The following is a 23,894-nucleotide window of genomic DNA, read 5'->3' as shown; positions in this document are numbered from 1 at the left end:
AGCCTCCACCTCACCCCATTCAGGGTATACAGCACGATATTCTGAATTGCATTGGATGTGGTTTCCTCTTCTAAATTTTGACCACATACCAATTTATCACTCAAAAGTTAGTATGGTGCCTATTAGCACCAACACAAGTGTATTCTTTTCATACTTTATTTTTCTCAATATAGGAGGGAAGACAAATGCTTATATCAGAGCACGATTTATTCACTGTAGCATGTACAGTTCTCACAAAATGCAGAACTTGGTCTCATTCGTATTATTCAGGCCAACAATATTTTTCTTGTTAGGTAGAGCAGTTTTATAACTTGTTACAGAATTAGTTGCTCCCACCTCTTCTACCACACCCCTTCATGTTATTGACATCACAGGATGGATGGAAAAGAATAACAAGATTCAAAGTAAACGTCTGCTGAGGGAAGAATTTGGTTTTCAAACTATACTAAACACACTGTCAGTATTTCAGACAGCTAATTTTGGATTGCTATGGAGAGACTGACTCCACAAATGGACAATGGCCAGACCATATATGACAACAGAACTCTGACCCACAACCTCTGCAGCAACCAGTGCAAGAAGACAAACTACAAGCTCTGAGCAATCGGCTCAGATTGAGGGACTTCCAGTTTCCCTAAATTTTGCCCCTGTTTCCAATTCAGAACCAACCAGGGAAAGACAAATACGCTTCCCAAACCAGTTACATAGGACTTAGTCTGCTTCCAGATCGTCTGCCTCCAACTTCCCCATGCCTACAAACCCACTCTGAGCACAGTTGAGCATACTCATTTTTTCAAAGGAAGCTTTCCTATGCCTGCCTGTGAGTTTCTGCCAAGTTCAAGCAGGTGATGGTGACTGCCTTGCAACAGAAGCTCTAAATAAACAGCTTCTGTTTGTCCTCATTGGTATCATCTTTATTTTCACACTTTCGAAAGAAATGAATCTCCTCTTGCTCTATTTGCCAGAAAACTGATTAAATTAGTCCCTTATTTTTTTCCAACGGTGTCCACAGGGATTTGTTAAAGGGTTGACTATAGTAGCATCTAGATAGTTGGAGGGTTTCTAGACTTAAGAATAAGTGGTCTTACAAATATTCATTTTCTCATTGTCCTAAAATATTTTTACCACCTGCAACTTGTAATTAAATGTGTTTGCCATTGTTAGTGGCATTAAAAAAAAATCAGGGAAACAAACCAAAGATATTAAGGAGAGTTTTATTGTAAAGATAGACAGGACAAACAATTTTACATTTTTCCAAGTCTATGAAAACTCTCAGAGTAGAAATTTCTTTATGTCTGTCATACCAGCAGACAGATTATTTATAAATCAGGAAAGGGAAAGTTCACTTTCTGACAAACTGCGGTAGAGGTGGTGGCACCTTAATATCTTGGCCTCTCTCCAATTTCTTTTCACAATCCACCAGGTAATTGACTCCATCGATGACTATCTGAACAAGCTCAACCTTTGATAGTGAAAAAGATGAAAGATTAATTTGCAGAGAAGACACATGTTAGGCATTGATCTATAGGAAGAGTCCCAGGACAAAAGAGAACCTGCCATCTTTAATGGACTTTATAACAATTTCTTCTCAGTATTTCCCTAAAGTTTTGTGGGAGAAGATGTGTCTGATAGTTATCATCAAAGATGGGAAGCAGAGATATTATAGGGTCTTTCTCAATCTTTCTTTAGTTAAGATGGGATTACTACTTTGTATAAGAACTTTTTTTAAAACATGAAAACCATTAGTCTGCGTCTCAGATACTTTTCCCCCATCAGTCTCTGCTATAAAATAACAATTTGTCTAAAAGTAAAACTACAGAGTGACACCTTGTGATGTTCTTTGACCTGGACCTGAATTCTGACCTGCCGCTAAGCTACCTGAGCACTGAATATGCTATAGTTCAGATATTGTCTTTTCCACAGTGAATGGCTTTATGAAAAGTGTTTAAACTCAAGTGTTTGGCAATTAAATCATGTCTGTACTGTACCAGGTAAGTTTGCTACTTAAAGAAAACTGTGTGAATTATATTAAGATGCACTTAAAAAAATTCCTGCTTAAAAAAGTGTTAGAACTTTCATTTACAAATAATGGTTTTTCTTCAACTAGAGTAAATCTACCCATGATTTTTCCCCTGGGAATTGTCTCTCAAATTACTTGTACTGCTCCTAAAGGGACTCAAACTAAGATAGTAAGTAATTACTAGTTAATTCCAGACAGCACTAAAATACATAACTCAGGAATGAACAGCAACAATGGAAGAGATCATTAAGTGTTACAGTTGAGCATGCTTTAGGCATGATGGCGTCTAGTGCCCTCCCTGCTTCTCTTCATGCATAAGGAAACTGAAGCCCTAAGAGAGGGCTGGCTCAGAAAGCTAGTCATTACTAATAAAAGAAACCCGTATTTTCTACTTATCCAGTTGACCTGTCTCAGTGTTGATGAGGGTGTGGTGAGATGGGTCTCTCATTCACTACCGGTAGAACTCTCTTGGTATAAGTCTTGTGGTAGGAAACTGGGTCAAAAGTCAGGGACTCTCATTTTTAACCCAGGAATTCCTTTCCTAGAAATATATCCTAACCAAATAATCAGAGTTGTGATTAGAGTTATGTATAGAGATGGTCATACAGTTATGTAGAGAGATGGTCAAACGAAATATCAAATAATCAGGGAGATAGTAAATAGATAATGGACTATCTTTACTATGCTGTCATTAAACAATGTTTTGAAGAATACTTAATATTGGAGGAAAATGCTCACATATAATACATGGAAAAAAGCTGTTATATAAATTATATGTTATAATACAAAATTTTGTAAAAATTTTTTTGAGTAATTATAAGAATGGAAGGCAATTTAGAATAATGTTCACAATGGTTATCTCAGGGTTGCTAAGTAAAATAAATGGTGGGTTTTTTTTAATACTTTTTGGAATTTTTCTAGTTTTTATAATGATCACTTATTAACTCTTGTTTTTTTTAAGTGATAACTATCTTGCTTTCCAGTAATAAAAGTCTAGTTGATATTAGAAGCTGACAGGACTAGGCCCCAGATTTTCTTTATTCACTACACCATACTTTTTCCAGCAAATTTCAGAAGGTGTGGTATTTATAGAGGCTTCTTCTTCAGATACTTTACCAGAGCTGGTAGCATTCAGGTTGATTTCAATGTTTTGAGTGTTTTCTCCTTCCCTTCCTCAATTTACTGGTAGGAGTACCAACCAGCAATGAAATATGCACAAGATGGCAAGGAAGAAGAAAGGGCACTGATAATCCACAGATTTAATAACCAGCTACTGAGTTATTAAGGGTTGTATGTTATAAGAAGAGGCTTTTAAATGAATGATGGGCACAATACCTTCAATGGGATCACATCCAGGTAAGCTGGGCTGACTTACTAGACAGGACTGACTTGGAGTGTGGCTGCAGTTTCTCTAAGTGTGCTCCTTGTGCTTTACCTCGTGCATCACTCCAGGCCTATCTATAATCTATGAATCCCATTCATCCTGTGCATTCACAGAATCCTAAGCATTATTGGATGAGCACAATCTTACACATACTTAATGTATACCTTATTTGCCATCATTAGCCCTAATGATAAAATTTTACAAACGATCATGCATCTAAAAATGCCCAAGTGAAGATGACAGTATGTGTCCTTCACCAAAGGAAATTCAGAATCAAGAGAAAAGCCACAATTTTACCACCCTCAGAGAGAGGGCACGCGAGTTCTCTGATTTCACAGTGATAAAAGACTGCTGTCCTTCAGCATAACAGAGCTCCTGCTGTGGAAGATTGCTGGAATAGCTCTCGGGGGCAGGCCAGGGACAACCCTCCCACTTCACCTGCCTATACATTCTTGTGCTTACCTTTATGTAGTGATTTCCCAGGGAGGAACAGTTCTACAGAATGAAATGCTAACTTGACTCAGGACTCAATGGGGAAAGAGGAGATCTTGAATTTTGTGAATAAGGTAAGGCTGTGTAGGTTACTTCTTTTTCTCTTAGGCTGATTTTGTTAGTTCACGTTCAGAAAGTGAGAGAGATGTTACCTCGGATCGGCCAATTCGATCTATGTTGGAAATATCGTACACGTCTGCCACTGCCGCAGTGTCCACGCCACCTGTGCCTCGCTTCTGAAGTCTGAGGTTCTCCAGGATCTTAGAAAATCGTGGGTCCTGGGACAAAGGGTAACAGTGTCAAAAGAAGCAAAATCGATTCATCATCATTGGTGCACTTAGAAAAGACATAGAATGAGAGATAATAACAGTTACCATTTATTAAGCATATATTTACTATGTACCAGGGCCCTGTGCTGGAACTTTTAACCTTTACAACAACCCAATGAAGAAGGTATTGCTTTTACCCCCCCATTTCACAGATGAGGAAATAAGGCTAAGAGGAATTAGCTTGCCTGAACGTAGAACACAGCTAGAAGGTAGCAGAGCTGTTACTAACTTCTATACCGCTTTTTTGGCACCTGGATCCCAGCTTTGGTGAATTTATTATTCATCTATGTAACTACTAATATCAGTTGCTACTGATATAATTAAAATCATGACATTAAAGCACATCAAGTAATTTTCTTAGCATTGGAATCCTGAGTAACAAATATTATTATACTTTTTTTGGCTGAAAGCATATTTTCTAAAACTGTTTTAAAGTATTTGATTCACTTGGCATGCTGGGGCAGAAACTATTAGTTGCCCATTGGAATCCTTCTCCTATTTTCCACAGGTGAGCTCAGGAAATAACCACCAGCTAGGTTCCTGCTTGTGGAACAAACAGAAGTGACGTGTGCCGCCTCCAGGTCTAGACCTTAAATCTTTACATGGACAATCCTGCATGTTCTCTCCCCTCACCACAAGCTAGAATGTGAGGGCTGACCATAACCATGCAAAGGGGACAGTGCTCTAAGACAGTCCTCTCTGAGTGCAGTCCCCTGACCAACAGCAGCAGCATCACCTGGCAACTTGTTAGAAATGCAACTTCTGCAGGTGGGCCTAGCAATGCGTGTTTTCACAAGCCTCCAGCGGATTTTGCTGCAGGCTCAAGTCTGAGAACCACTGTACTAGGAGAGACAGAAGGAGCTGGAAGGCCAAGGAGCAGCTCAGCCTGTCTCTCCATCCCGACTTGCTATATGCAGGAAAATTTTAACTTCTTGTTCTTGAAGCCACACCCCTTTCTTACAGCCCCTCAACCTCTTATCCTACTGATACAAGTGTTTTTGAGGCAAACTTAATCTTTTCTCGTCACTTTCTATTATAGGTACAGAAACTAAGGGTTAAGGAATGGGCTGTGTCATTTTTTCCTCCAACCAAGCAGGTGATCTGATCTGAGCTGATCCAGGTAGAACCCAACAGGGCCACTGGCTATGTGACATTACCTTGCTGAGCTTGGGGATCCTAACGTGGACACCAGCCCGTAATCCTGTGCCGAGGTTCGAGGGGCAGGTCAGAATGTAACCCAGACGCTCGTTCCACATGAACTCCCAGCCTCGTTCTTGGATTAGACGTTCTACCTACAACAGGGAACAGATGACAAAGTTCTCAGATATCCATTCACTCAGCAGCACATCCTGAACACCAGGGAGAGATGTGTGTACTGTATGTTTGCCATAAATGAAATTTAGGTAAATATATAGTTTTCTTTTCCTTTTTTTTTTTCCTTTGGAAAGGAGAAAGTAAAGTTATCTGTAGTTCTATTTTTAATTCACATTTTTTATTGAAAGAACCAGTCTTTAAAATCTATAGTGCTTTATAACTTTCAAAAGTTCCATGCACATGATTTCATATAGTCCTATAATAACCCTTTTTTCCTCTAACCCTAAACTGCCCCTCCCCGCTTCCTTCACCCCACTGGTAGCCACTAGTTTGTTCTCTATATCTGTGAGTCTGCTTCTTTTTTGTTTTATTCACTATTTTGTTGTATTTTTTAGATTTCACATACAAGGGTGAAATCATACAGTATCTGTCTTTCTCTGTCTGACATTCCACTTAGCATAACACCCTCCAAGTCTAACTATGTTGCTGCAAATGGTGAAATTTCATCTTTCATTCTATAGTATTTCTTTAATAGAAAATTAAATCTCTTCTATCAGAATATTAAAATGGTCCAATTAAATCAGATGAACTCTGTAAAGCACTGAACAGTGTACCTAGCATATACTAAACACTCAATAAACGTCAGTTGTTATTATTTTTCCCATGAGCATAGTAGAATAAAGGAATTCTCAGCAAGTAAGGCTGTGGTCAGGTTACATAGGAACATTGGTGCATCCTATAGTGTCTCTATGCTTAGAATAGCCAAAAGCTCTGTTAAAGAAATCAGAAAATAACTAATAATTCACAGACTTCTCTAACCATTCTGCACTTGGAAGGGAAGCATAGGAACTTGCTAATAACAAAAAAAAAGTCATCTGTTTTTTGAAGCACTGCTCCAGAAGCCTCACCCCAAAAGAGTGCCATGATCCTTAGAAAAAAATGAGCCCCATCTTTGAAGTCATCATAGTGTCTTCTTTTAAGAAGGAGAAATAAAGAGATTTTATTTTAGTGAATATTCAGAAATCTCTGATGAAATCTTACCTCTTTCAGTCCACGACAGAATCGCTCAAACACTCTTTTCATATTGCCTCCTTTCTCCATAGAGATTACCCTGGTGTGGTCTTCCTCATTAATCCAGATGAGAAATGTCTTGTCATAATTATGCCTAATGAAGAGAGAAATATGGTGCTGAGCGTTAATTACACTTGTTTCATCACATGAAAACCCCCATTACCTCTGTAACTGGATTGATTCATTTCACCTTCCTCCTTTCTTTAGCTGTGGCCCTAATCTCTTAATTGTGTGTGAATAAGTGCCTGCAAAATAACGTTAACTTGACAGAATGAAGAGTAAGACCAACTTCAACCCTCAAAGATGTCATGTTTTTGCCCAGCAAGAACTTAATCTCCCTTGTTACTAAGACTACGATGACAATAATTCCACCATGATAACATTTGGCCTTGCCGCTAACAAGAGTATTTTGTCTCCTAATAAATTCAGTCAGAATCTTGTGGCACTTAAAAAAAGATTTTACCTGCAGCCCAACATGTTTGGGGTGCAGAAGACTTCACATATGTCTGCTGTAGAGATCCTGCCTATCCACCCACACTGAGCAGCTGCCCCCAAACACTTTGATCTCAGCTCCTTCAGGTATCCTAATAACCTGCCAAGGTACAGGAATCAAAGTGGCCTGAGGACTGTTGGCCAAGATAAAATGTGTGTACACTCAACAGCCACTCTTCCTTGTAGAGTTTTGCTTACATCCCCCATATGTATTTTTCATTGTCTGCTCTTTTGTTTTAATGTCATGAAACAGATTCTCTGTGAGGTCCAATAATATGAAGCTAATTTTTTCTTGAAAATATAGTCCTTTTTATCATGCATAGTTCATGCAAACCAGCTAACATTTGTACACATCTTGGAAACATCACAATACTTACATGTATCTCTCTCACACACAAACACACACACACACACACACACAATTTCTAAGTATTCTGCTTTCTCCATTTAGTTCAAGCTGGGCATGCTGTCAAGTGCAGGTCACAGCAACCTCCGGTTAGGACAAGCAGGTGATCTGAAGGAGATCGTCTGCACACACTGCAAATGTGAAAAGGCTGTGTCCATACCAGATTCCCCTGGCATCTGGCCAGTCACGGGCCATCCCAGCACAAGTTAGTAAAGGGGATACTGGCTTATCAAACAGAAAGTGGTCCTGCAGGCCAAAAAGGACAAAGCAGAAAGGAGAAACTGATGAGATCAGATACCCTCGCAAGTGCTAGGTGGCCAAGTTTCACTCACTAATAATGGCTGACGTCTCTCGGGCAGTGGTTCTCAGCCTTGGCTGCCCACTGTCATAACCTGAGAGCTTTAGAAAAATTCTAATGCCCAGTTCCCATCCCTCAGAGATTCTGACTGAATTGTTATGGAGTGTTGCCCGGACATCGGTATTTTCAGGTGATTCTAGCATACAGCTCAGGCTGAAAACCACTGGCTTTACCCCAGTGGAAACCCTTAATCACTCTGGAGCATGTCTATCCCACCAACACCAACCCCATGCAGCAGCACAGTGGGCAGTGAGTGAGGGCTGCTAGCCTGAAAAGTGCTCCACATAGCTGCATTCTCCGTGTTTCCAGCATTATTGGTTTGTTTATAACTATCATTCCTTTTGTTTAAGAGTTTTAGAGGTGTAAAACAATGATCTATAAATAAAAATACTCACCATTAATTTAATGCTATGTGCCAGGCTCTACGCTTTGTACTTTTCATTTATTTCCTTTAATGCTTACAATGACACTCTAAGGTAAATGTAATCACTATTTGGTAGGAAAAGAAAACAGATTGAGAGAGAGAGAACAACTTACCGCACAGGACAGATAGGTTTATTTGTTTTTATTTTTGGAGGAGGTGCTGGGGATTGAACCCAGGACCTTGTGCATGCTAAGCACGCACTCTACCACTGAGCTATACCCTCCCCACACAAGACAGGTAGGAAGTGGCAGAGCCTAGGATGCTGTATGACTACTCTGCAATATACTACTCTGCATAGCAAAATCGGTGTTCAGAGACTGACATTTTCTTACTGTGTGCACACAGTAAGAATATGAATATGGATACATATATTCACATATGATTACCCTGATGTAAGAAATCAAGAAGACAGAGGAAGCAAAGTCCTTCTACAATCTCTAAGTGGGAAAGATCAGAGACCTGAGCCAGGACAGGCTTATGGACTGTCACTGCCCAGGAAATAGCACGTCCTTTAAGCTGGAAACCAGAAGTGGTTACTAGAGTCAGAGGGCTTGTTCTGTAACAGGACAAGTGGAGGAGACCTGGAGACTGAGGCATCTCGACCACAGAGTTGGTCGGTTTGGAAATGGGGCATATTTTGTGGCGTTGCATTCTTTGAAATGACAAAAGTTTCTGCTTTTCCTTGGAGTTTAAATTTACTTTTGAAAATGCTATTCTGTTTTAACTGTGCTACAGGGAAAACAAGGAAAGGACTTGGGTTTTGTCTACCCTTGAGGAAGCCATAGAAAACGTGTGAAGGCAGCGGGAATCCTAGGGGCTAGCTCCAATGTGAGTCAGGGCAGGCCTTCCACCTGGGGGATTCCCTTTCCAGATTCTCCCAGCTTCCTGGACTTCGTGGTAATGGAGGCCATCCTCCAGGCACAGACAGGATTTTCCACATCCAATTGTTTCTACTTACTAAGGAGCCACTGGGATCCTCCATTCCCCTCTACCCACCATTCCCAGCCCACCACCATATTGTTGCCTCCACAGAATTTATCCATAGGCTGACTGTCTTTACTTTTGACCTGAAGTTTTAAGGCCTGCCCTTCCTTCCTCATAATGACCAGGCTGAAGCTGCAGCAAGCTCCCAACCAGGGCAGGGGGTCTGGGCTCTGCGAGGGGCCACACCATGTGGGTCAGGGCTCTGGGCACAGCCCCACCCAGACAGCCCGGGATGGAGGTCGGGGATGTTGGTTTAAGGGCCACTCACGTCAATGAGCCGCTGCTGGTCCTGCTCCGTCATCTCGGACAGCTTGTAGTAGCGGCCGGCTAGGTCCCCCTTGAGGCCCTCCAGGGCTGTGATGGCCACGTTCTCCACCTCCCTCCGCTCGGCCCGGGAGCAGGCGGGCGGCAGGCTCAGCCCGCGGATGCTGCGGCCCGTGCGCACGCGAGACGACAGCACGTAGTGCTCGTCGAACTGCCCTTGGGTGATCTGCCGGGCAGAGTGTGGGGTCACCGCAGCGCCACGACCACAGTGGCTTACAAACCGCTGATCAGGGACCCTCAAGGCACTCTGCACGTTTGCACGCGGGACACATTCTGGAACTCTGGGGGCAGGGGTCTTGCAAGTCAAGAGAGGAGCTACTTTACCCCGCGCCGTCTGCAGTGCTTTACCCCGGCTGGATTTGGGCTGAAGAAAGGAATTGTTTTAGGAAAGGCTTAAGGTTCTCAGCGACCACCACCACCTTGTTGGTAGGAGGTAAGAAAAACAGATTCTAGGACCTTCCTGACCTTCCCAGGGGCCCTCCAGGGAGCATACTGTGGAAGGGTCACCGCAGAGCTTTCAAGGGCATCTGACCCAGGGCCCTACTCTCAGATACTCCTCACCTTGAGGTCTGGAGTGCCAGCTTCATGGGAAGGTACAGAGGCAGCTGGGGCCTACCTTGGAGGCATCCAGATCCGTGGGGTGCTTCATCACCCTGGGGTCATAGCCATTGTGCCTCAGCTTGATGACAGGGTCGAAAAGGTCAGCAAACACCTGCAGAAGGGAAGATGCTCCTGTTTCCTCCTGAACTGGTTCATCAACTTTAATTCATTCATCACTTGCCCCTTTTTATCTTAAGGGTCAAAGTTGATGCCCTCCTCTGAAATTCTCAGTGCTATGCAGGAAATAGGTGTGAGATTGGATTGATGGCCAGTAATAATAATACTAATAGTAATAAATATAATAGGCTATACTAGAGGAAACCTCTTTGAGACACTTTGCCCCTTGGGAGACGGCAGCGCTCCAGAACTCTGTCATCATAACCTCCTCCCTAGTGATTCTGCCAAGTTCACTGCCATGAGATGGAACAAGAAAAGCTTGTGTTTAAGAATTTGAGGGTTCTCCCCAGAAGTCCTTGCTTTCGTAGGATAAAAGATGCTGCCAGATCAGAAGCTAAGCAGATTTGTGGTCAAAAGGGAAGGTCAGGTTCTAGAGTTTAAGCAACATAATAAATTTGTGGAAAACCAGCTGCACAGAAAGAAAAGTGCACAGCAGCAATCAAAGCAAAGCAGGCACCTCTCCCCCTGTGAGGACCTTTCCCAGCCCAAACCATCTCAGGCAAATCTACTTTTTAAAAAGCCAAAAACATTAGGAACATCCTTTAGATAAAATAAGGTTTGAAGAAGTCATAACAGAGCACCCTGTAGCCTGTGGGAGCTATGTGAAGTGGGTCCAGGGAGCCAGATCTAGTCTGGGACTCTGGGAGCCGAGAGTTGGACACCACTGTACCTGAATGAGCTGCCAGTCTTGTCTACTCAAGGCGGCCCCCCTCCCTCCTCTTGATGGCTGCCTTCCCAGGGAACTGTCTTCAGCTCCCTGAAGTAGCAGGTGCAAAGGCAGCAGACCTGAGGGAGACGGGCTGGAGGTATTTGCCATGACGTAGAGGCTGCTCTGGTGACTGAGCTCCAGAACAGGCCATCCTGTGCTTCTGCACCCAGGGTGAGGACGTGGAGATCACGGCATTTCTCCAAGAGACTTAGTGAACTGAATAAGACTACAGCGGGCTGCATAGTCAGTAATTCCCATGCTAAAGACACACGGAACCATCCTCCCTGCTCAATAAAGTTCAGCCACAAACACATCATCTCCTAATGCCCTGTTGGTGAAAACACATCATCAATACAATAAAAACATTGAGATTTTTTTTTCTGAACCAATTCATCCCCTTGACAGCTCAGAGAGCTGGGTCATGCAACTCATTCCTCCGTGAGGAGGGATATTTGGAAGCCTTGTCCCTGGGAAGCTGTAGACCTCACTGTTCCAGAAAGCACAGCAGGCGTTCCGTTGATGCTGGCTTCCCTTTATGGGTGCCCTTCCTGAAGGCAGCAACTTGGCCCCACAGAGAGACCCCAGAGCAACCCCCATCCCTCTACACACACTGCAGAACTGGCAGCCAATGGTTTTACCTCATAGGACTCCTCGTCACCAGCCACCATGCCCACAGTCTTTATGAAGGGGTGGCCGGGGTTGTCCACTCCAGTCTGGATACACTGGTCCAGGGTGTAGCCATTGGGCGTCACCTTGTTGCGGAGCTTGGCGTAGATGGCCGGTGTGAGGCACTCGGCCATGCAGTTGTTGTGTTTGCGCAGATCAGGGTAGTCCGCACTGCACGGGGAGGAGAGAGGGGTTCAGGGAGCAGCCACTGGCGGAAGGGGCCTACGCAAGAGCTTTGTTTCTGGCCATCCTTCCACCAGGCTCCCTTCAGCCACTGAGCAGAGGAACACTTGGCTAGGTCATGGCTTAAGTAAGCTAGATTTAAAAAAATAATTCCCTAAACTGTCAGAAAAATGGAATTGGCCTTGCCTAAGGAGTCCACAATGCTGCCTGCAGGAGCCCACAGACAGTGGCTTGTTTATACAGAGAGGAGACAGAGTGAAAATGGTTAGAAAATAAATTGAAATCATACGCAGGCTTTTTTTTAAGCCCAGAAGTTTTGGTAAAATACAACAGCCGTATCTTGGTCCCTTGGGTCTGTGGTGGAGAGGCTAGAAACCCTGCAGGTGGAACTACATAGAGATTCATTTATTTTTCTGTCCTCTGTCTATGATGCAAACTCTATGATTATCTGCTTTGTTGAGAACAGTGCCTGGCTATAGAAACAGGCATTCAGTAAATATCTGTTGAAATAATACATAGGAAGAAATCAAATGGGGGTGCTATTTTACCCTGGGGGATGTACTGACTGAAAAATAGGGGACTTGGGACCACCACGGGCTCAAATGCAGATAATCTCACCTCAGGAACTCCTGAGGTGCATGGCAGTGCCGGTAACTCCCTCAGAGATCCTGATTTCCACAAAAGCCATTAAGTGTCTGAGAAACATTTCAGGTTTTCCTCATCTCTCCCATCCACACCCACCTACATGGAATCCCTTAAGGGCAGCACTCCACTCCAACTCTATCCAGTGTGTGGCTTAGCCGAGGCAAGGTTCCAGAGGCTGAGAAAGCAGTCCATCTTCATGCCCCTCCTCCACTTCCCTTCTGGAAGGGCCCCTGAAGCTGAGAAGTGCTATAACATCATACTTTCTGGAGGCAGTACAGGGTGGGTGAGGCCTGGGTCTGGAATCAAGGTCTATGGATTCGCATTTGGCTGCACCAGCTGTGTGAATCTGGGCACTACTTAACTTTCCGAAGCCTTCATTTCATCACAAAGGGATGCTAAGATGAATAAAATACCCTGCGTAAAGGGCTCAGCACACACAGAAGTGTCCAACACATGTTAATTACTATTGTTATTACTACTCAGCGAGACCTTGAGCTCTGGGCAGCAACGATGACACTACAGCCACATTTCCTTGTACTTGCCACAGGTCACTGTGCTTAATGGGGCTCAAAAACGACTGCCAATTTGACTTATTCACCTTTGCTGACCCTTGTTTGAGCAGGGGAAAGCATATTTCTGGTTGGCATTTGGTGTCACTTTTAAAGCCAGGAGGACCTACCTTGGCGGGAATAGCTTGCGCTGCTCCTGGGCCGCAGCACACACGTTCTGCCGATTCAGCAGGTACCCAGTGGTCAGGGCACTGGTGCCCAAGGTAGCAAGTAACAGAGAAGCATTGCGGCCAGTAAGCAGCTTAGAGAAGGTACTGGCCATCCTGCCTCTTGGATGAGTGTCTGGAAAGTAGAGAAGCCGAATTAGACAGAATGGCCCTGAACCACAGGACGGAGACCAACAGGCAGGAGAAAGAACTGCTGGAGGCTTAGCCTCTGTTTTGTTTTTCTCTTTCTTCCTTTCTCCCCCAGCCCCCTTCATACTGCTTGGGAAAATCTGGGTGGTCTGAGACACTGAGAATGTCAAACTGCCTGAAGTTCATGCCATTTTCTCCCCTAATACGATATAGGAAAAAAATGGGGGATTTCTACTTCTGACTGCTTGACAGACCAGCTGCTCTTTTGGACTCTGCCGGTGCACAGCAACTAGACCCCGAATAGAACAGACCACTGGGCTTGTAAGAGGTAGAGGAAGTTGTTACCGAACCAGGTTCATTTTGCCTGATACACAGCAAGCCAAAACGCTGACACCCTTAGGTTTGCAGCAAAGAGAGAGTTAATTCTCAAAGTACCCAAAGGAGGAGATGGGAGAACAAATCTCAGATCTACCTCCCTAAAGGCAAGGGGCTTGGGGTATTTATGGGATAACAAATAAGGAAGCAGGGAAGTCTGAGGCATGGGCGTGTGGAGACCATAGGGAAAGGTGATTGGGAAAAGAAGTGGAAATAGTTGTTTTGCGCAGGCGTGATTGGGCTACAGGCCTCTGCATGTTCTGCGGGTGGAGTTTTCAGCCTTCCTGTTTCAAAAGGTCACTAAGCTCAGACATTTGCACATGCCTGTTTGGAGGGTCGGTGGTCCTACCCAGTCTTAACCAGCTCAGCTCAAACTAGACCCAGACAACTTCATGTTCCTGGAGAATTACTTACTCGGGCAAACATCTTATTGTTCAAGCTAGGAGCCACTTGGAGGACATGCAAGTCTTAAAATGACCTTGGTTAGTGAAGACAGGTGAAACAGACTTAACTAATCATTACACACAATTTCAAAGTCTCTGAGGACCATTTTCCTACTCCGCTCACCCCAAATGAGTTGGTGTCAGTTCAGAGTAACAAGCCAGGAGGTTTGGGTTCTCTGACGGTGGATGCCCATTTGAACACTAAGGTCAGGATACCAGCATGGAGGTGGGGAGCTGAATCTAAGACACCCCAGTCAAGCTAAGGCCCTTGAGAGGGGCTGAAGTGGTCCAATGTCAGCAGCTCCCAACAGAAGCACACTCAGATCCTCTCTGAGGAAAGTATACTCAGTTTAGGCCCTGCTTTCCTACAGATTAAGGTCAATCAATAAGCTCTCAGCCAAAGATCACCAAGCACAAAAGAAGGTACCATGAATGGGAGTCAACAGAAGAAATGGCCACAGATTTTTGACCTCCAATGACAGAAGATATTGGAATTGGCAGACAAGAATGTAGATTACCTCTATGTACGTTTAAAGACATAAGTGATGGAATCACAACAGTGAACAAGTAACAAGAGACTATCAAATATGATCAATCTGATTTGAAAGGGAATCAGAATGAACTATGGATATAATACAGCTGAAGATAGAATAAATGAACTGGAAGATATAGCTATGAAATTATCCAGAATGTTGTACAGAGAAATAAGAAAACAGAAAATATGAGGTAGAAGTTAAGAGATATAAAGAATAGAATGGCAGGTCAAATACATATCTAATTGAAGCCACAGACAGGAGAATAGAGAAAACAGAGAAGAAGCCATATTTGAAGAGAAATGGCTGAGAATTTTCCAGAACTGAGGAAAGACAGAAAATCCATGATTCAAGAGGCATGACATAACCCAAGCAAAATTAAAATAATCCACACATATGTAAACGATAGTCAACTCCAGAATACTGGAGACAAAGATATCAAAAGCAATCAGAGAGAAAAGACAGTTTATCCATAAAGAAAAAAATCATCTGATTTTTCAACAGTGAATAATGGATGCCAGAGACATGGCCTTTAAGGGGCTAAGAGACAATACTTATCAACCAGACTTGGGGATATAGTCAAATTATCTTCCAAAAGTGAGAATGAAAAAGGCAATTAAAAGTAAAGAGCAGGCCAATAACAAAGGAACTACTAAAATAAGTACTTTAGAAAGTAGGAAATAGACACCAGAAGGACAGCCTGAGATGCAGACAAAATGGAGAAAACATATAAATGAAGATAAATGTTTATATAATATCAACAAGGATGAAAATCAGATACCCTGCTGTGTCTGCTACTGCTCAGGAATCAGGATTGACAATTAAGCCACAGCATCACCCAGAGGAGAGCTATTAAACGTGGGTTGTTGAGTGGAGACCAATGGAGCAGGTAACACTCAGTACTCTCTCATTTTGGTCTCAGTGATGCTCAAATAAAGGCTGGTATTTTTTCCCCTAATATTTAGAAGGTTCCTGGGACTCTGCTGCATGATTCTCCAAATGTGGGTTAGGTGGGTGCAAGGAGCCCATTGAAAGTATGGTTGTGGGATGAAACTGGGCTACCAAGTGGATGATAAACTCCTCTAATACAGCGAGGTTGGCATGGCATTATACACAATTCTAAGAGTAGCCTTCTGAGGTCCACTTTCTTCCTTGATTGCATTTTGGGAACTGGGATCAGTCCATCAACTTCATGTTTCCAGGATCCCCAACCGGAAGTCTCTACTTAACATCCTTTTTGAGCAACACTAGGGAGAAAGTTGAACACCTCAACCAGAAGTATCAAAGTCCTTGAAAAAATTTAGGAAGTTATTTTTCTTAGTTAGCCCAGGAAATAAGATTATCAGGCAGCCTTTCCTCTGTCCTAGAGTCAAAACAATGCCTTCAGTCCTAAAGACAACAGGAATTAGTTTAGTAATCAGCAGGCAAGATAAATGGGCCATTTCTTAAAGTTGTTCTAGGGGCTTGTAATGGCCCAGCATTCATCTCATCACAGATACTTCTTTGCTCCCTATTAGACTCTGGGCTGTTGTCCCTCTTCTTCCAAGACGAAGTGAGTGTTCCTCAAGGAAATGCACCCATGTTCCTGGTCCTCATATACAGCAGGTGACACTAACTTACATCTTTCAGGCCTGTCTTAACTGCTTCCACACCCTCCAATCCGCTTCCTAAGCAGAGAGACAAAACTGTCTTCTCTGAGTTTTACCACAGAACTCACCAAAGTAGAAGCTTTGCCCAAATTCTTTCCAGACTATGTATGGAGCAAAAAATAAGCCAGGACATGGTGTCCCTAAGTTAACAGGAAGTACATTTGTTTCTGAGGTTGACTCAAATATCTTGATTTTTATTTTTCTTTCCTTTATTGGCTTGATCACTAATACATTACAGCAGACATATCCCTTCAGCCACTGATTATGAAATCCTATCATAAAAGCAGGCAAGCGAGGCCAATAGGCTGTTTTTTACTGTTTCCCTGCTCCGGCTCCTAGTCTCTGTGAGCCACCAGTGAGCCGGGGCAGCCCCGCGCAGGCTCCTGACCTCTCAGCCGTGACAGGCTGGCTGACCCCTGGGAGCTCGCCAGGCCCATCCTCAGCAGTTTCCGGGCTGACCCCGCAGAGGCTGCCCCACAGATAACAGACGCAGCATAAAGTGCACGCCCTTCCTTCCTCCAGGGATCCTTTCCAGACTGAGTAGGTAGGTCAGGAAGGAGAAGTCAGATGAGGAGCAAGTGCTAGAGGGGAAATTTAACTTCAATCTCCCAACACCCCAAAATTCCTCCCTGTAAGATACAAGAAAGAAAGAAAACAGTTTTATCATTGACTCGGCATAAAACCAGACAGTGAGGCCCATCACAGGCAATTGGCTAACAAGACTGCAAAGACGATGAAATGTCCCCTCTTCCAGAGCCATGCAGAGAACCCACTCCACACATGTCCTTGAGGTAACTCAGGTAAGAGGACATGACAGCACCATGTGTCACACAGAGTTCACCTCAAATTCACCTGATAATTGGGGTGGCCTTTTGGGTTAGCTAACTGCCTTTCTTCAAAGGGAAAATGAATTAGGATAAAGCTCTACCTAATATCCTACCCTAGTCAGATGAGGCCTCGGTCCCCAGATTAAAGTTTATTTGCTTCAAAATACAAAAGTAAACAAACTAAATAAATACATTTGAACAAACAAGCAAAAACAAAGGGAAAATGAGCTTCTCCCATCTCTCTCTGACAGCAGGTCACTGACCACCGGGAGCCTGCACCTCAGTCAAACTCCCACATCCCACTGAGTCTGGGAAACTGGGCTGCTAACTTCCTGAATGCTTACATTTGAAAGAGACGGCTCCCAGGCCCTTAAGAAAGACAGCCCTGGCTTGTTAAACTGGCTGGAGACTTAACTTTTAAAAAGATTTAAATGCACCTCAAAGAGACAGAGAAAAATTACAAGTTTTCTAAAGGAAATGCTCCAAGAAAAGAGAGGGGAGCACTCATTTTGTTATTTCCCTGCCCCACATGCTGGGGAGGACAGTGTCAGGAGCTCAGCAGGGCTCAGGTCAAGGACGAACATCACTCAGAGCCAGTCCCAACATATGGAAGAGAAAAGACCTAATGACTGTAGGGCGGGGTCACAGCTTTTCTCCGTTCTCAAGCCCAGGGGCCCGCACAAGATAGGTTCTCAGTAAATGCTAGGTGAGTGAGTGAACAGTCACAGGGACATTGAGTGGGAAAGGACTTTAGAGGACATTTAGCTCAACTTGAATGCAGGAATCCCTTTCCCTTTGGCCCTCCTTAAATATCAGCTTTCTAGAGGAACCCATTTTACTGTAGAATAACTGGAATTATTTAAAATCCTTTTCATATCTTAATAAGGTGGGGTGGGGGGGGGACAAAAGTAGAGTACTTTCAAGGGCCTAGTATTTTCTCCACAACAACCCCAAGGAGCAGATATCTTACCCCATGTCACAGAGGAGGGAACTCGAAAACAGAGAGGTTAACTGACAGTCAAAGGTCACACAGCTGAAGGGAAATCACATGTACTGAGTTTCAATAGGTACTCATTTAAATGAAGATCCTTTTCTACTTACAAGGTTTAATAACAGACAATATTACAGCATGTTTGGATGGAGTCAACCCCCTCATCTCCCAAGGAATGGACTTGCCAGACAGTCCTAGCTGCCTCTGGTTCTTCACGGCCTCTCAGGGATACTGGATGGCTTCTCTTAATCAGAGTTTCCCAAAGGGGCTCTAGAGAGGATGTTTATGGGGCGAAATTGCCAACCAGCACAGAGGCATCATTCTGGGCAGCTCTGAGGGGCAGCAGAACCAGAGGGTGCACCCTCAGGGCTTCCTCCACCCGCCAGGAACACCAGTGACTACAGACCTGCAGAGATCATCAGGCAGTGTGGGTCACGGTCACCGTCACCGTGAATGAACTGAATGAATGACACTGACGTGCTTCAGGTGGGGAGGAGCCACAGTGGGCAGCGATGCAGGGAGAAGCAAGATAGGATGATGAGGTGTTGAAGATAGGTATCTTTGCACTTATTTCCTTGATAAATATTGAAGTGCCTACTATGTGGCGGCTTTCACAGAACTCCTAGTCTGAGGGGAAAAGCCTCATGCAGCACTTACTGGGTGCCGGGCACACGGGTCTATGAGCTTTATGATCATTACCTCATTAAGTCCTCACAACAGACCCATCCGTGAGCTAGATGCTCTGACTATCCTCATTTTACAGGTGAGCGAATGGAGGTAAAGATTTGGCCAAAAGCACATGGTTTGTGAGTGGCAAGGCTGGGATTCAAGACCAGTGGTCTGTTTCCATAGTCCACGCTCTGAACCAGCACCCCAACTCGGGCAAGTACCAGTCATGTGGTCAGTGTTCTTTGCAGGAAACCAGAGCCCCATGGGAGCCCCTGGGAGGGCCTGGGATGGGCCCAGCCCATTCAGCTCCACTGAGGGATCTTGTCTGGTCTTTACCCAGACTGAGGTATTGCTTGCCTCCACCTGCCCTGGGACTAGTACCAGGTCACAAACTGCAAAGACTGGAGCAGAAACAATGACGAGACATCGCACACCCACGTGCATAAACAGGTGACTATGGAGGCCCCCTTCTGGCTGGCTGCCTTCCAACCACCTTCTAGGTGGGAGAATGGCCAGTGCCCTCAGCCCACACCACATGCCATATTCTTAGATTAAAAGGGAAAAAACTTGCAGAGTAATGAATATGAATGGTTCCAATTTTGCAACAATGATGTACATATATATGTATCTGCATATACTTGTATGAACATAAAGTACTGAAAGTTATTCATCAACCTGCAAAAAGCATTACTTCAGAGCAACAGATTTGGGGTAGGCAGATTATTCATTTTCTCTTAATAGAATTTTGTATTGCACAACTTGTAAAAATAAGCACGTATTGTCTTTATGGTCTAAAATAAATAAATTAAAAGTAAAAAAGACATCAACTGTGAAGGGTGTTAAACATCCAGATTTCTAGGCTCCATCTTTTGAACGAGTAGCAAAAACAGGACTGTCACGGGTGTACTGTGATAAAGCTTCACAATCAATTCCCAAGCCCTGCTGGGTCTGGGAACCCTGCAAATCGGCTACCTGAGCCTCAGCAACTCCCTCTACATAATGAGCTCCATGAGACCTCTCCCTGAGCTGTTGTGAGGATTAAGTGACAGGCCACAGTAGGCACTGAATAAATGTAAGTCTCATTCCCATAGTGACCCTAAGTGGGGAGACAGTTATCACTCTCCCCACAGCCACCCCTGGTTATCCTAGCCAGCACTGGTCTGCCCCTTCTCTGCACGTTTGTTGATTTTAGTTTACATTTTTAGCATTTAAAGTGTTTCATTTAATTGTTTTATTTTGTAATCTCTCTGAGGAGAAGGCTTGATTCCAGAAGGAGTACATCATGTACTTTCAGATCCACTCATCATCCTCTGCAAACCAACATCACAAAATGAATCTACTCATTTGGGCTCCCAAGTTCTTCCAGACTCTGATTCCTTGCCCAGGACTTTCCTTCCACCTGGAAAGTCTTTTCCATCCCTGCACGCCCAGTCAAGCTGGCTGTCTTTTCTTCCCTTTAACTACCATCTATTGAACTCCTACCACAAGCCATGCATCATGCAAGGAGCCCTTACAAACACTGTTTTCAGTCTTTGAAACAATCCTGCCAAATAAGCATTATTCTACAGATGGGGAAAACAGACTCAAGAGAGGTGAAGTGACCTGCCCCAGGTCTTGGGGCTAGCACCTTGATAAAGCTGGGATTTGAACTCAGGCTTGTCTTTGGCCTTGGACTGAGGCTCCTTGCAGACCACAGCACCTCACAAGCAGCCCTGCACTGACCAGAATTGGAGAGAAACCACCTTTGTGGTATAGGACCTAGGAGAGTCATAGTTCACTCCACTCAGTTTGGCCCCCGATGACCATAGAAAATGCATTTAGCACAGCAGCTTCTAGATGCTGGATTGTCACCTCAGAGCACGTGACTCCCCCAGAGTAGCAGAGTATTATGAGCCTGTTCTCCTTCCTTGTCCTCAGGCTTCTGCTGAAGTGACCGAGATGCCAGGTGCCACTTCTCCTACTCCACTCCAACGCCAGGTGCCCAAAGCACCTACCAGCCATGCTGGGGATGCTGGGCCAGCCTGCCCTTCTCTGAGATGGGGCATGGGCTCTTCTCTTTCCTTCCCTCCTCTGTCCTCTCTCATACAGACGTAAGGATTGCAGGGGTGAGGAGGGAGGAAGTCTCTAGCCCACACCCCACAGAAGCTGTTTCCCTAACTTGGAACATCTCATGACTCCTGATTTAAAAAGCATTGTTTACAGCATCAGGGCTGAAATCTGGCAGAATTCCTGGGCTACAAGCCAGAGAGATTACTATATGGGATGCAAGATCACCGCCAAAAATAATGATGTTGTGGTTATTCCTACTCTTGCCCTCTCCACCAAAAAACAAGAACCACCATATTAAGCCTTTTTGTCATTGTGCCCAAAAGCTGTATATCTCTCTGTCTCAGGCAGGCATACTGGGTGTCTGGGTCCTGGTTTAAAGGTTTTGTCTGATTCTGTTACATCCTAAAATGTGGAGGACTTGGGTTCTGCCACAGCCTCAATTCTGAGCCACCTGGTCGTACTGAGCATCTTGGACGGAGAAGCCATGGGTGCTGTTCTGCTGACTCAGAGTTATTTCTGGTCCAGCAGTACACAGTGTCCATGTGTTTGAACTCCTTGGAGGGCAGTGGAAGGCCAGGGGGAGGACCATGTGTCAGCTTTCCAACCGGAGAGAGTCACCCCAAAACAGAGGACGTCCTTGGGGCTGGACCAGCTCCACAGAACATTCTGAACAAATTCTCACGATGCCAGTTGTGGCCAGGAGAAAATGGCTGTCCCCTCCCAGTTCTAAGAGAACAGAGGGTTCAAGTTACCTCACCACCACCAGATACCAGCACCCTAAAGGGGCAGCCTTGAGCATCTCTGTTCTATTCATCAAGTAGAACTCAAAGCAGAGGTGTTTACAGTCCTTCCCTATAAAACAGAGGCCTTTCCTAGTCCTCGGTGATAAAGACATATGATCACCACCAGACTGATCTTTCAAGGGTACATTATTTTCAGAAACTAGGAAATTAGGAATGATCTAGTCCTTGAAATGCTGTTAAGGAGTGGGAGCCTCCTTCCCTGCCCAAGGGAATAATCAGTCTCTGTGGCTTCCCAGGCAGAAGTGGGTGTGACCTCTAGCAGTCACCTTCAAAACAGGCTCCCTGTGGGATTCCTGGCTGAGTGGGCAGGAAGTCTCAGAATGCTGATGCAAGGTCCCACATGATTTCCTCTGGAAGACAAATTGCTCCTTCTCTAAGCATAGCAGAGATGGAGACCCAGTGCCTCTGAGCCAGGGGCAAAGTCTGCCTGAGAACCAATCCTCCTCCTGCCTCTGAACATACAGGACTCCCCATTCCTTATCCCATACCTACCCCGTTTCCTGGTCCTTCCTCAGCCACCCCTTTAGGAAGACTGAGCGGGCCTATGGTCCATTCTCTACAGATGTGATTTAATCACGAAGCTGCCAGAGGCCATGGGTGCATGTGGCCCTTGTGCCCCGTGCTGGAACAGTGCCTTAACCCACAGAAGGGTCAACTGTAAAGGACAGGGTTTTCGGGAAAGGTGTCTACAAAGCAGAGGAGGAAGTGGAGTGCTCACACAGCCTAATAACGGCCAGGTATCCTCTAAGAGGGCTTGCCAGGTTCGGGTGGTGGTCGTGTTCTTCCCCATGAGCACAGAGAGAACAGGCCAAGGACTCTAGCTCTGAAACGGAGGAATTGTGATTGCGGCAGACAGGAAAAGCGGTACTTCTGGAAACAGCTCACCAGTTGAACTAGCATACCTTGTCATGGGGGCACCAGGCCCTGTGTGGGGTCACAGAGCCAGGGCAACGCTCAAAGGAAGGTTTAAAGGGCAGCACTGAGGAGGGCCAAAGAGTTTTGCCTTGTTTTGGCAAATATCACTCTCTACACCCACCAGAGCATTCAAAGGCAAAGCTGTCACCCACTCAAGGGACAGAAACTGGGCTGACAGTAACCCAAGCAAGCAAGCAAAGAACAGGTCTTTACCAGAGATGAAACACATTTAGGCCAATTCTATAGCATTTTTACGTCCTGTGGAGGGGGGGAGGAGGACTGTTGGCTCATTATTAATAGGTTAGTGATTTTAAAAATGAATCTCTAGCAATAATATTAAACAATTTAAATTGCATCTAGCTATTGCGACGATTAGTAATTAGCTCCTTTCCAGGGCTTCAAAATGTTCGTTTTTCAGTTAGTTTATCCCGAGTCACTGATTTGCACCTCTTCTGATGCTGCTGAGGGAGATCTTTCTCCAACATTCTCCATTCTCTGACACAATTCCAGCACCTCGTGAGCAGCTGTCCCACGGAATGGTTACCTGCGCCTGGGGTGCAGGGTGGCTTCAGCCAAGGACAGACGCTCTGCTGGCTTCTTTAGAGAGTTACCAGGACTTCCTCACACAGGAGCAATGCTCACAGACCTGACTCCCTGCTCACAAAGCCCCCACCCTGGCACTAGCAATGCCCCCGCTTTGAAGGAAAAAGGCCGGGCGTCCCGGCCTCAGGCCTCACTGACCTTGGAGCCGGAGTCTCCCACGTCCCGCGGCTGCGCACAGCCAAGCAGTGTAGGGACGCAGTGGGCGGGGCCCCGCCTTAAAAGGGCTCCCTGGCGGGGCGGAGTCGAACGGGGGCGGGGCCGGGGGGCGGGGCCCGTGTCGGACGCGCAACCTGAGCCTTGCCCTTGCAGGCCGGCCCCTGACACTGCCGCTGCGGAGCTCTGGGCTTTTTCTAGCACCTGCCCTTTCACTGAAACGTTTTCTTCCCCAAGTCCAGTCCTGGAGGCTGCCTCTTCCAGGGCTCTGCGAGGCGTTCCTGGGCCTGCAGGCCCCCGGCCTCGGGGTGGAAGGGCCGCCAGGAAACTGCTGCACCTGTTAGGGAATTTGTTGCTACCTTCCCTCAGGAGCCCCATCCCTGGGCCCCAGGTTAGCTGCGGAGAATGAGAGCCCTTCTCTCCCACCCGCTTCCACGCTGA

The 23,894-nt window shown here is 45.2% G+C and overlaps 1 protein-coding gene across 1 annotated transcript; it reads right to left on the bottom strand.

Moving 5' to 3' along the window:
* Positions 1 to 1,195: 1,195 nt before the first annotated feature.
* CKMT2 (creatine kinase, mitochondrial 2) lies at positions 1,196 to 23,570 on the bottom strand. Its single transcript, XM_010949237.3, has 10 exons — positions 23,439 to 23,570; positions 13,258 to 13,429; positions 11,723 to 11,921; positions 10,215 to 10,310; positions 9,543 to 9,764; positions 7,669 to 7,754; positions 6,581 to 6,704; positions 5,383 to 5,517; positions 4,049 to 4,174; positions 1,196 to 1,462 (listed from the first exon to the last, which is right to left on the bottom strand). The coding sequence occupies exons 2-10, from the start codon at positions 13,407 to 13,409 to the stop codon at positions 1,343 to 1,345; spliced, it is 1,260 nt and encodes a 419-aa protein (XP_010947539.2). The 5' UTR covers positions 13,410 to 13,429; positions 23,439 to 23,570; the 3' UTR covers positions 1,196 to 1,342.
* Positions 23,571 to 23,894: the final 324 nt, after the last annotated feature.

Source organism: Camelus bactrianus, chromosome 3 (assembly GCF_048773025.1).
Source record: "Camelus bactrianus isolate YW-2024 breed Bactrian camel chromosome 3, ASM4877302v1, whole genome shotgun sequence".
In the NCBI taxonomy this organism is placed as follows: Eukaryota; Metazoa; Chordata; class Mammalia; order Artiodactyla; family Camelidae; genus Camelus; species Camelus bactrianus.
Note: the sequence above shows the minus strand (reverse complement) of the source record. Positions and strands in the feature narration are given on the sequence as shown.

Bases quoted from the DNA above. Each gene is read 5' to 3' on its own strand.
- CKMT2 (XM_010949237.3), bottom strand. From the start codon at position 13,409: ATGGCCAGTACCTTCTCTAAGCTGCTTACTGGCCGCAATGCTTCTCTG. The intron at 7,755-9,542 runs GTGAGTGGCCCT...TTTGGCCTGCAG, and splicing joins ACCAGCAGCGGCTCATTGAC to GACCACTTTCTGTTTGATAA. The intron at 5,518-6,580 runs GTAAGATTTCAT...TCCCTGTTGTAG, and splicing joins TCTGTCGTGGACTGAAAGAG to GTAGAACGTCTAATCCAAGA.